Here is a 12,710-nt window from a genome sequence, read left to right as displayed (position 1 = left end):
AACAAAATAATTAATTATTATATTTATAAGAAAATTATGTTATTAAACCAAATATAAATTACTTCGTTATTGTACCTAAATTAAATTATAATAAAAAATTGAATTAAAAAATTACACAAAAAATGAGAAATTTCAAATAGTTAATTTGATATGAATATCGATATATTTTTGTTATGCATAAAGTATTGTATATTGATGCATATTGCTTAAAATTCAAGATTACAAGTAATTATGCATAAGTACAACTTATTAAAGCTCGATTTTTTAATTCGAATAAATAACTACGGATAAACATAATCAAATAGAGAATGAACATCTCATTTTAAAATATAAAAAATCTAAAATATAATTAGAATAATTATCGAGTTTCAACAAAATAAATAATTATTATCTTTATAAAAAAATTATATTGTTAAACCAAATACAAAATTACTTCGTTATTGTACATAAATTAAATTATAAAAATTTTAATTAAAAAATTACACAAAAAAATGAGGAATTTCAAATAGTTAATTTGATACTAATATCGATATATTTTTGTCAAATTTTTATGGTATCTTCAAACATGTATTTTATTCAAAAATAAAAACATCATCGTTTTCTCAAAATAACACAAAATCATATTATAACATCAGCTGAGATAAAAAATAAAATGAAATATTAAACTGATGATGTATCTCGCTGCATTGCGCGAGTACACTTCTAATGCTCCTTAAAATTGATATTTTTGTCTTTGTATTTTTGGATTATAATTTTTATTCTTATAGTTTATAATTTATTGTTTTTTTTAAAGGGTCCTAAACTATGCTTTAAATAATTTTAGCAGATTGTGACTGCAACAAATCAACCCTGATAAACTCAGTGGCTACAATTGTTGTATACGTATGAAAATGAATCTTTACAACTTATTTTTGTTTTCATCCTTAAAATTTACAAGTCATTGTTGTTCTTCGTTCCCATGCTTAAAGATAGGAATTAGTCTTAGGAACGAGAATAACAATAAGTTGCAAGCTACTGAGACGTGAACCGCTATTTCAAAACTACAGAGATATAAGTTGTAAAACATTAACAAACTATAGAAACGAGAAATTTAATTTAGGGCCGTTTACTTAAATGTTTACCCGAAAAAACGCTTAATATTAAGAGTCAACACTATAATTTACTTTATCGGGTAAGATTGTAGTACATCAAAACCTATCTTATACAACGATTTACCTGGTAAGCGCTTACCCGGGTAAGAGTCGTCACCCTCACTTACCGGGTAAGACTCTTCATCCTTATCATCGCTCTTACCAGGTAAGATTCTTTGCTCTTGTCATATTCATTCGGTAAAGAAAATTGCTCAGTAAGTACTTACCGGGTAAACGTTTAGTAAACGGCCCCTTACTCTATGATTAAATGTAAAAATATAAAAATTTACAGCAGTTATAAAGAATATAAAATTATATGTAAATTGATTTCAGATGTTAATGTGACCAGTACAAAATTTGAAAGAACAATGACGTTTTGGTTCATATAGAGGAATAAAAATGGAAATGCAAATGAAATTGATATGAAATAAAAACAGAAATGAATTTCATTTCACTGGGTTAGTGATGAATGAGCTCATTACATTGTAAAACCAAACAGTTTCTTTTATTTTCAATTTTATCAATTATTGCTTGATATATTTAACCAAACACCTTTAAAAAAATTATAAATTGAAATACGAGATTATGTTGAGTTAACAGATAACATGGATGTTCGTTTGATCTATAGAACAAACCGTAAAAAAAGTACATATCTTCAAATATTCTATGTAATAAATGAAATTTAGTAAATCAACGGTCACATTCAGAATAAAACTGTAAAAAAAATGAAAACTAAGGAACATTATAGTACAAATTTATATGTACAATATGTACATGTACATACAAGTAATTTTTTTCTCTGGGGTTGTTTGGTAGTTGCTGAATGGTTTGATGCAGAATAATTAAGTGGTCAGAATGATTAAGAGGCTTTCATGATATAGTGCAAAATGAAATATAATTGTTTACAATGAAATTATGACGCTTAATGGTTTAGAAAGGTCCATGATACAAAATCATTCTGAGGGTTTTAGAATCATTAAGAGACGAATTTTTTTTTGTCAAAGAAGATTCACCTCTTAAGGATTCAGAGGTTGACTCTTAATGAAACTTTTAAAAGGTAAACAAACAACCCTTCTATGTACATGTATGCAACATGCACATGTGTATAAAAATCATAAATATCTTCAATTACTTATATAAATATGTATATATTATAGTAGATGAATGATTATTAGAGTATTTCTTAATATTCTATTTATTGAAGAGTTTTCCTTTTAAATTCGATCTAAATACGAGATTAATAAAAAAAAAACCTATATTTATAATTTATTCTAAAAATAAAAACTTATTTAAAAGATGAAAACCAAGCACAAGGTGGGACCCACAGAAGCGCGTGGATATTGAGTTTGTTAAAAGTCCGTCACCAACCTAGCTTTGATTTTTCTCCTATCGAGAGAATTTTACACGTGTCACCACCACATACGATGGGCATCCACGTATCTATACTCTTTAAAGAGTAAATTATGATTTTAATCCCTGTGGTTTTTAGTTATTTATTATTATTTTTTAATAAAAAACCAAAAAATATTTTGAAATTAATCAAAAACATTGAAAAAAATCTTTTAAAATCGTAAAAAAGACAAAAATATCCTTTAAGAACGATGAAATTATACTAAAAACACATCAAATGACTTTAGAAGCCTTTAATTTATTTTAAAAGTACGAAATGTAAAATCTTGAATCCGTAGGGACTAAAAACGTAACTTACTCTCTCTAAAACTCCCAAATAAAATATTATTTTTTCCCCCTGATTTTTGTATTTAATTTTATTTTTTCAAATTCAACAAAAGTCGTTGATCACCACCATTCGTCTCTCTCGCTGTACCGAAACTACACGCCTCCATTCAATCTCCAAACAACCCAATTCAATCTCTCAAGGTACGAAACCATATGATTTATGAAGTTTTTTACTCTATGTGTTTTGACGTTCTTCAATTTGGGACCTCGATTTGTTTTTGAAGTTTCATGGTGTAATAGAGGATATGATTTGATTTTGAGCTAGTGGTTGCTTTGTTTGATTGCAGCACTGAATTTATTTTAGGGTTTGTGTTTGGTTTTGATGATTGGTTGTGTTTATATGGTATATTATTGTGAAGGGTTTACGATTTTGCATTGAGTTGGTATGTATTGTGGTTGACCTCTGTCGATTCCAATGATCATGTTTTGTGAAGCTAACTGAACTGAAACTAATAGATGATAAATCGAATCGGGTGTCGATTTGATAATTGATAGCTTAACAGTTTGAATCCTCATCTTGAAATTTTCCTGCATAATATAATTTTGTTTTTTATGTTTCCACTTTCATGATCTTTGTTATGCTTTGAGGACTAAGCTTGGTTTGGTTAGTTTTCCGTTAATCCTGTATAGATAAAATTATTTGTGTAGGAATCTGTTTGTATAGATTGGAAATATTTTTGTTTGAAAGGTTTTTTCATAGATGGAAAGAGGGTGTTTCTTTTTAACTGGGATGAGCAAGTTTGGAAAAAACTTGATTTTCTGCATAAAGTTGAGAAAGCTCCCCCTAGAAACATAGTGAATAAGTCACTTTCTATATCATTAAGTCATTATCAAACAGTCATGAATAAACTGTAAGGGCTTGTTTGTTAACAACTTAACAAGCTTAACAAGACATAGCTTGTTCGGTCAGCTATACATGATTGTTTGATAGTGGATTAATGATATAAAAAGTGGCTTATTCAGTAAGCTTTTAAGATAGAGATTTATGCAGAAAACCAACTTTTTGCAAACTTCTCCCTCCCAAGAAAAAACACGCTCCTTTCATCTATAAAAAACCCTCCAATTTTTTTCCCCAATCTATGCATACATAACTTATGGGAAACCAACCAAATAACCCCCAAGTCTCATTAAGCTCATTATGCTGCTAAAAAACAGGCCTTAAAGTAATGCAACTCTTCATGAACCTTTGCTGATTTAGATTTTATGTACTCTTGCTTTTCACTTGATCTTTTTCCTCTTTTCTTGCAACTGTTCAAGAATTTGAAATAGCTTGGCCTTGCGGTTTTTAAGATGGTACCCTATAAAGTATTATAGTTATATTTTCTTTTGCAAAATAAAGGGCGAGCCTCGGAGCAACCAGCACGGTTAATCCTCTATCTTCAGAAGGTCATGTCTCCCAAGTCAACACATCTTTGCACAATGCTATTCGAAGACTATATAATAAGTTCGCTCTCACTACTCACAACACAAAGGGAGGGTTGGTGCCAATGTCATTCTTTTCTCTTTTGATACAGTTATATGTTTGTAAGATGGTTTAGGCCAAGTAATTTTCTGATTCTGCTTGCTATTTTGTTCTTGAATCTTGATATCATAGTTGATTTCATGGTCATTCTTCTTGTTTCATGCAATTTTGTCTATGTGACCTTTGCTTTCATGGGATTTCTCGACTTCTGCTTATGATACATGTTTTCCTTTGCTAGAGAACAGAAAGCGATGAGACCATTGTATATAGCTTTATAAAATACAAAAGTGAGAAAAAATGGGAGGCTGCTGCTGCTGTTCTTCAAACCGAGTAGAATGGAACGAGCAATCCCGATTGCATCATGTTAGTGAATTCTTTTATGTTGTACCTCGGTCCTTGCTATTCAATTTTTTTGGGTGCTGCCACACTAATGGCTTTTTTGTGCCATTTGAAGCTTGACATTTTTCCTAATAGCACAATTCAATGCATGCTGCATAATATGTTATTCAATACTCAACTTGGGAATCTTATAAGCAAGTTTCATTGATATTCACATGTGAATAAATAAAGGAGACGCCTAGCACAATTCAATGCATGCTGCATAATATGACATTAGTTATCCACATAACTACTCAACTTGGGGATCTTATAAGTAAGTTCCATTGATATTCGCATGTGAATAAAAAAAGAAAAACGAGATGCCTAAAGTATTTTTATGGCGCTTTCAACCACGAGAAGTTCCTCTACTTGGCATCCTTATTTGTTATTCTGTGTCTCTTCTATTACGAGTGTCATTCAATCATCTGCTTAGATTTTTTTCTCAGTTTAACCAATTCCATACTGAATTTTCCATTTTTGTAGTATCCAGCAGTATCAGAGGAACGACAGCCTTTCCCTACAGGGCTTTTAGTTGATACAAATCTGGATACTAGTATACCAGACACTTACAGGTACCCACCTGCACCTCTACCGTATGATGCAAATGTTGGCAATCCTCAAAGTCCACTTAACAGTCGAGAAGGCTCTGCCAATAAGTGTGGTGCACATGTGCAAGCAAATAATTCTGATCCTGTCGGAGAAATAAAGATTAGTGGGGAAAATGGTGCTCACGAAGCCATGAAATCCAATGGCGAAGAGGGAACCAAAATTGAACTTGTTGCACCAAAAGAAGTTGATACCGAGCTTGAGAATTCTGGCGAACTCAAGAAGTCAAGTGCACCTTTCGTAGCTCCAGAGGAGTGTCCCACCTGTCTTGAAGGTTAGTGAGTCTTGGGGGCTGTTTGGTTGGTTTTATCCATTAAGGTTAGAGGTATGGATAAAGCTGTCTATGTGGATTAATTTGTCTGTATGGATTGAAAATATTTTTGTTTGGTAGATTTTTTTCATAGATGGAAGGAGCCTGATTTTTTAATTGGGAGGGACAAGTTTGGAAAAAACTTGACTTTCTACATAAAGCTTCCCCTTAGAAGCTTACTGAATAAGCCCTTTTCTATATCATTAATCCATTACCATACAATTATGTATAGCTAACCAAATAAGCTGTGACTCCCATTAAGCTCGTTAAGCTACTAACAAACAGGCCCTTGGGGTTATTTAGCTAAATGACCTATTGACAAGCGTTTTTTAAACCCATGACCTTCTGACGGGTTTTTAGGCATTCTTGTGTAGGGAAGTGTCATTCTTCTGTGAAGCAGTGACATTCTCAAACCTGTCAAAAAGTCATAAGAATACTTGTCGGAAGGTCGTTTAACCAAAGGACCAGTCAGTGTCGAGCATTGTGTGGTTAGGCTTACTTTTTGTTCCATTTCACTAGTATAAATGAAACAATTCTATTGCTTGAGATGATGGAGTCGCTTAACCCTTTTCTACTCTACAGAATATGATGAAGAAAATCCAAAAATAATCACCAAATGTGAACATCATTTTCACCTGTCATGCATTCTTGAATGGATGGAAAGAAGTGATACTTGCCCCGTGTGCGATCAGGTTTGCCTAATTTCAGGTTATCTTCTTACTAATTTCGGGTTATTATTGTTTTCATTCCTACTAACTTCGGGTTATCTTTGGTCCAGGAAATGGAAGTCGAGTTCCCGTTTGATGACTAGTCTGTTATACGAATACGAAATACGAACTTGAAAGAAGTAAGCCGAATGCACGATGAAGCATATAGGAATCAAAATCTGACGTTCTTCTGGTGTGGGTTCTTCAGGATCATCAGCATGCATGATTCTCGAAATTGACATTGTGAATGTATTCATATGTGAACTTTGTAGGGTTGTGGGTGTATTCATATGTGATTGATGAAGTTAAAAAATGGGAGGTTGTGGAGGGTCATGATGATTGATGTTACAGATGGTGTTCTTTTTGTAGAGTTAGAGTCTTGACTTTGGCCTTTATGCTAATTATAGAAACTTCGACAGAATTGATTCATGTGTTGGATCTCAATTTGTATATTGTTGTCGTCTTTTGTATGACAACATATATCACAAAGGACGCGAAAAATGGTTATACATCAAATGATTTGGATTTCGGTGAGAACATGAAAGTACTTTTCTATTGCGTGAATGTTTGTCGTGAAAACTCTGATGATACTTTCATTATGTTTTTTTTATCAAACGAGAATGATTACTAAATAAACAGAAAATGGTCTAATCACATGTTCTATGCTCCTTTGTTGGCGACCCATCATCCGTACACCCATGTGTTGACTGTGTCCCATAATTGCATGTGATTGTAAAATCACAGAAATTTGACCGTTATCATGTTTTTTTATTTTGATCATGTTATCATTTGATCCTCCCTCAAATCACTAGCCTCGTATCTTTATAGCACAAACGTATTGTATCATGTATGATATTAGATTTTAAAGGCAAACAATTTAAATTTCAGTGTTCTTATGTAAATGAATCAAACTTAAGGTCCGTCTGTTAGCAACTTAATGAGCTTAATGTCACTCACAACTTATTCGGTTAACTATACATGATTGTTTAGTAGTGACTTAATGATATATAAAGTGACTTATTCAGTCAACTTTTAAGAAGAAACTTTATGTAGAAAAACAAGATTTTTTCCGAACCACCTCCCAATTGAAAAACACATTCCCTCTATCTATTAAAAAAAAAAACCCTTTGCCAAACAAAATTTTCTCCGATCTATATAAACAAATTAATTCATACCTACAATTTTATTCATATAAAACTTAAAAGGAAAACCAATCAGGATTTCCTTCTTTTGCCAACTTTTATACCTTCAACTCAAACAATGTTATAAAACATAGTAAATGACTGAATTACCCTTGGACTAGGTTTTATAAAAAGGAATAAACGTGGGGTGTTTTGTGCACACCACATCACCACTAATCTGTAGTCTGTACACAAACAAACCCATGATTCTCTCTCTTCGCATACTTTCTCCCTGATTTAGGGTTGGTTTCACAGTTTCACTTGGACTCGAATTACTAGTGAAAATCTATTTTTCACAATTCTCCATGAACCGAGTTGCCCCGGTGAGTCTCTATTCTACTTAATTAATCAATGCAAATCTTTAGTTAGTTTCTAAATTAAATCCCCAAATTTATTGTGTTGTTGACAGATTTCACATCCCTTTTTTTCATTTTTTCCAAGAATGTTTACATGGCTCTTTCTCGTTCTGGCACTTGTCTATCCCCCCTCTACACTCTTTAATCCTTTTGCCCACAAAATGTATCGATCAAACCCCTAATTTCATAAATCCCCTTTTGCTTATCACTCCCCTTTTCGATTTTTGTTGACTTCTTTGTAGGAGATAAAAGAAAAAAACTGAAGGGCTGGGTGCAAAAAGTCGTACAAAAGGTAAAATCTTAACTTACACAGAGCTCATGGGTGTATCATCATGTTTTGTTGCCTGAAACAATTCAAGATTCAATTTTGATGACCGATTTTGCTCAAGTGTTGACCAAAGATTTGAATCATTGTGTGTTTTCTGTGTGTCAACAAGAAAAAGAGAGGAGGAATCTTGAATGTAAAACATGGACCATTTTTCTGAAGTGAAAAATGAATCAGATATGAGCAAGATTAAGGTTCCTGAAGCTTGTAGAAATGATGGGTTCTTTATGAAGACTGATTTGAGGTCTTCGTTTGATCAAGTTCTTTCATATTTCTTGAAATGGGTGTCTGTAAATAAGGATGTAATAAAGGGGTTTCCACCTAAACTTGGAGATGGGGTGGAGGCTGATTTGTTTACTTTATTCTGGGTGGTGAGGAAGATAGGGGATTATGAGTTGGTTTCCAAGAATGAATTGTGGGAATTTGTTGCTGAGGAATGTGGGTTAGATATCACACATGTGGGATCTTTGAAAGTGATATATATCAAGTATTTGAAAGAGTTGGATCAGTGGTTAAGCCATGGAGGTTTCAAAGATACCAAATTGGAGAATGGTGAGCTTGGTGTTCTTGAGAAGTTAGATTCATTGTTTCGCGAGTTGAGGGGGTGTAAAAATTCTTTATCCAATGTTGGATTCAAAAACATTAAGGAGAAGTGTGTTGTTATAGAGTCTAGTGATGATGTGGGGATCGAAAGAAGTGCGTTGGAATTAACCGAAAAATTGGATCATGATATGGCTAACACTGAAATGAGGTTTTCAAGAATCAATAATGTCAATGAAAATGATGAAAAGCTTAGTGATTTGAATCACAAAATGATCGAGTTACCGCGTGAAATTGTCGTTAAGGAAGTGAAAGATGATAATGACAAAAGAGTTGTGTTATGTCCTACGAATGTACGTAGTTTTCATTCAGACAATAACGAACGCAATGATACAGGTGATAACGAGAATGGTACCTTGGTTTTTGCCAAGACTACTGTCGATAAGGTAGTTAGTTCTCAGAAATGGAAAAAGGAGGAATCTTTATCCTTGTTGAAAATGCTAAAATGGGTAGCAAATGCTGCAAGAAATCCACATGATGTTTCGATCGGAAGCATACCAAATAGTTCAAAGTGGAAGAAATATAAGACCAATGAGGTATGGAAGCAAGTTTTGTTGGTAAAAGAGAGACTTTTTACAAAACCAAATATTGATTCGGTCAACAAAGTATATGGCTCGCAGGTATAAATTCGATTCTCATGCTTAAAAATGATGATACCAATATGCCCTTTCTGCTTAAATCTTTGTTTGAATGTTTTGTTCTTCATACTTTTTTATGTGGGATGGTTGAAATTACTAAATTAGATATAGTTGCTATGCATGATCTTAGTTCTAATCCTTTTGGACATAATCATAACATCTTTTGAGAAATCAAGTGTGTTATGCTTATAAGGTTTCACAAATCTTGATTTGTCAATCATCATAACGGTGAAAGTTTGTATTCGGCGAGCTCTACAATTTTCTTGATAGCAAAGCCAACAACTCTTTCACCCTTTTGTGGATCAATGACTTAAGGCCTGTTTGTTAGCAGCTTAATGAGACTCGCTGCTTATTCAGTCAGCTATACACAACTTGCCCCTCCCAGTTAAAAAACAAGCTCCTTCCATGTATGAAAAACCCTCCCAAACAAAAACCTTCCCAATCTATAAAGATAGATAACTCTACACAGATAGCTTTATCCATACATGACTTAATGGAAAATCAACCAAACAGCCCCTTACGCTTTCCTAGTATGTTTCGTACGGCTTCAAGGTCTCGCACAAGTTTTTTCCTTATCTCTTTGGCACCTCTTTATATAAGGTTTATGTGCTATTTAACTTGTATTAACCATATCAAAAGAAAACGGATTTCTTATAAACAATTACGTGCATAGTTCTTTGACAGAAGCAAAGATGCATACCCTAAATTTGTAGTTCTTTTTTACCATGAATTAAAGCAAATTCGTTGCATTTTGATGCATTTTTTAATCTAAACTATTGCTAATCTCACCACAGAATTACTGTTTTGATTCTTTTTCCAAAAGACATCATTTGTGTAGTGTTCGAATGGTAATTTGATAAATTAATGAAACAATTTTTGAAAAATGCAGAAGAAAAGACACATGATGCATCCTTCAATGTATGAAGACGATAAAGTCCCGATTCATCTGTCTTCCAAAAGAATAAGATGCAGCCAAAGGGTCAGTTCCGTGAAATCATGCTCTTGTCCAGGCTGCATTTCTTGTTCATCCTCTAGAAACAAACGTCAGAAGCCCGACATCAAAAAGACCCTGCAAACCCTCGAGTCTATGGAGATAGAAGATAGCATTTCTGAAGATCTAGAAACAGTTAGTGTCACCACAGGAGCTGAAGTACCCAAATGGACAGGTGTCATCTCTGAGAGCGATCCTAAGTGGCTAGGAACTCGGATGTGGCCCCCACCAGACGGCAATTACCAAAAACATGAAAAGGGTCTTGTAGTGATCGGGAAAGGAAGACAAAGTTCATGTAGGTGTAGCGTTCCAGGCTCTGCGGATTGTGTGAGGTTTCATATTGCTGAAAACAGGAGTAGAGTCAAACACACACTCGGCCCCCTTTTCTATAAATGGAAATTCAACCATATGGGGGAGGAAGCTTCGGTTTCTTGGAGCCTAGAAGAGGAAAGTAAATTCAAAAGTTTGGTAGTCAAAGCAAGGCAAGAATTGACACATAGAAGCAAATCTAGACATGAAATCATGAGCAATTTCTGGAGAAGAGCATCCGAGTCAATTCCTTCCAAGACAAAAGACATATTGGTGAGTTATTACTTCAATGTCTTTGTCCTTAGGCGAAGAAGTTACCAGAACCGCATTATGCCTGAGAATATAGACAGTGATGATGACGAACAGGAGGTGGGGTCTGTTGGAGACAGGTCTGGATACGAAAAGATCCACACTTTTGTCAAATGCTCCCAGAATATGCAGTGCAACGATCTTGAATCTTGATGGGGATTTGGGTACGAAATTATCTACCAAATGATCCAGGATACGCAGTGGCTGAGGTTGAATCTTGATCATAGGGCCGTTTTGTGTGGATATTTTGCGATGCTAGTGATAGAGGTATAGTAAAACAACTTTGTTAACCAATTTTGGAGTCCGTAGCATCGTACTTTTGTGAATACCATGAAACGACCGTGGTCATAGGTGTTATCGGTTGTTTTCTGTAGTTGTTTTAAGGTATGTTAAACGAGACTAGTCGTTTCTGGTTTCTTTTGTGTTTGAAAGATGACATCTTTTTAAGAATCTGTGTCTTATAATCTGTGGTTATGGGTTTCTTTGCTGAAATTTGGGGATGTTTTTGTGGGAATGTGCACTGAGATACTTTGTACACTTAGGGTGTTTGGGATTGGTTATTTGAAACAACTTATGCTTTTCTACAAAAGTGATTATCAACTTATTATAAGTTAAAATGGTTTAACTTCTTTAAAAACTCTTTATTACCGGTTTGACACCGGTATAAGTTGTTTATCCAAACACTCAAAAGTGCTTATTACTGGTGTCACATCGGAATAAGTTAATAAGTTGTTTTTATAAGCAATCCCAAACACCCTCTAATCCTATATGATGGAACCTTTTTAAGAATTAATGTTCCCCCATTTCGGATCATGGCTTTCTTTGCTGAAATTTAGTCAAAGATGTGTCTTGCAGAAGCTCATCCGATCCGATTAGAATCGATAGATCATTAAAACCGAAAAGATCGGATTCAGAATTTCAACCGATTGGTTCTTGGATGAGGGCCCAAAATCCAATAAAACTGAAAAGATCCATTTTGATATATGTATATGAGTCTAATCAAATGAGACTTGTTTTATTTGTGATAACCGTGAGATCCAATCTCAACCACAAATCAAATGTCAAATTAGGAAATTAATATTTTTGGTAATTTTAACTTAAAATATTAATTAAGGGCATTTTAGGGATTTTATAAATATCATTTCTCATCTCTCTAGCGAATCTTATTCGGCGAACCTTATTCCGATAAACCTTTTGTGAATACAAGATACACACTGTGATATCTACAAACGATATTCACTGTGATACCCAGATATACATACAAGATGCACAATGTGATACGATTTGTAAATCAATGAAAATAACAAAAATGAACATTATGATACATTTCATAAAATAAAGAAGATACATTGTGATACATGTGAAACATTGTGAACATTATCACTATGATACACTTTGATTCACGATCGTTTTTAAAATACGATGTATATTAGGTAATTAATATACTAGGTACTAATTTTAATTAAATATTTTCTTTTCAAAAATTTAATTAAATATTTTGTTAGTTGTCAAAAATAGAATTACTATATTACTCTTTTAGCTTATTTTAAATATATCTTTAATATCTGAACGAGCGGTTCACATTGGATCTCACGATTTTAACAAACTAATCAGTTCTTCTTTGAATGGGCCCATATATATATATATATATATATATATATAGAGAGAGAG

The 12,710-nt window shown here is 33.4% G+C and overlaps 2 protein-coding genes across 5 annotated transcripts; both read left to right on the top strand.

The window, feature by feature from the left end:
• Window positions 1-2,921: 2,921 nt before the first annotated feature.
• Window positions 2,922-6,870, top strand: LOC112527614 (probable E3 ubiquitin-protein ligase RHB1A). 4 transcript variants are annotated; one of them, XM_025138351.1, is made up of 6 exons: window positions 2,965-3,008; window positions 4,207-4,344; window positions 4,568-4,692; window positions 5,191-5,587; window positions 6,206-6,315; window positions 6,402-6,870. In XM_025138351.1, exons 3-6 carry the CDS (start codon window positions 4,627-4,629, stop codon window positions 6,432-6,434), a joined length of 606 nt encoding a protein of 201 aa, XP_024994119.1. In that variant the 5' UTR covers window positions 2,965-3,008; window positions 4,207-4,344; window positions 4,568-4,626; the 3' UTR covers window positions 6,435-6,870. The 4 variants fall into 4 exon arrangements, with proteins under 4 accessions (XP_024994118.1, XP_024994120.1, XP_024994119.1 ...); XM_025138350.1 differs by lacking the exon at window positions 4,207-4,344 and having other exon boundaries at window positions 2,922-3,008; XM_025138352.1 differs by lacking the exon at window positions 4,207-4,344 and having other exon boundaries at window positions 2,936-3,008; window positions 4,575-4,692.
• A 1,346-nt stretch (window positions 6,871-8,216) lies between these two features.
• LOC112528228 (AT-rich interactive domain-containing protein 2-like) lies at window positions 8,217-11,482 on the top strand. Its single transcript, XM_025139200.1, has 2 exons — window positions 8,217-9,412; window positions 10,320-11,482. The coding sequence occupies exons 1-2, from the start codon at window positions 8,336-8,338 to the stop codon at window positions 11,190-11,192; spliced, it is 1,950 nt and encodes a 649-aa protein (XP_024994968.1). The 5' UTR covers window positions 8,217-8,335; the 3' UTR covers window positions 11,193-11,482.
• Window positions 11,483-12,710: the final 1,228 nt, after the last annotated feature.

This window comes from Cynara cardunculus, assembly GCF_001531365.2.
Source record: "Cynara cardunculus var. scolymus isolate 2C chromosome LG 15, CcrdV1, whole genome shotgun sequence".
NCBI lineage: Eukaryota > Viridiplantae > Streptophyta > Magnoliopsida > Asterales > Asteraceae > Cynara > Cynara cardunculus.
The sequence above is the reverse complement of the archived record's forward strand: the minus strand, read 5'-3'. Positions and strand labels throughout refer to the sequence as shown.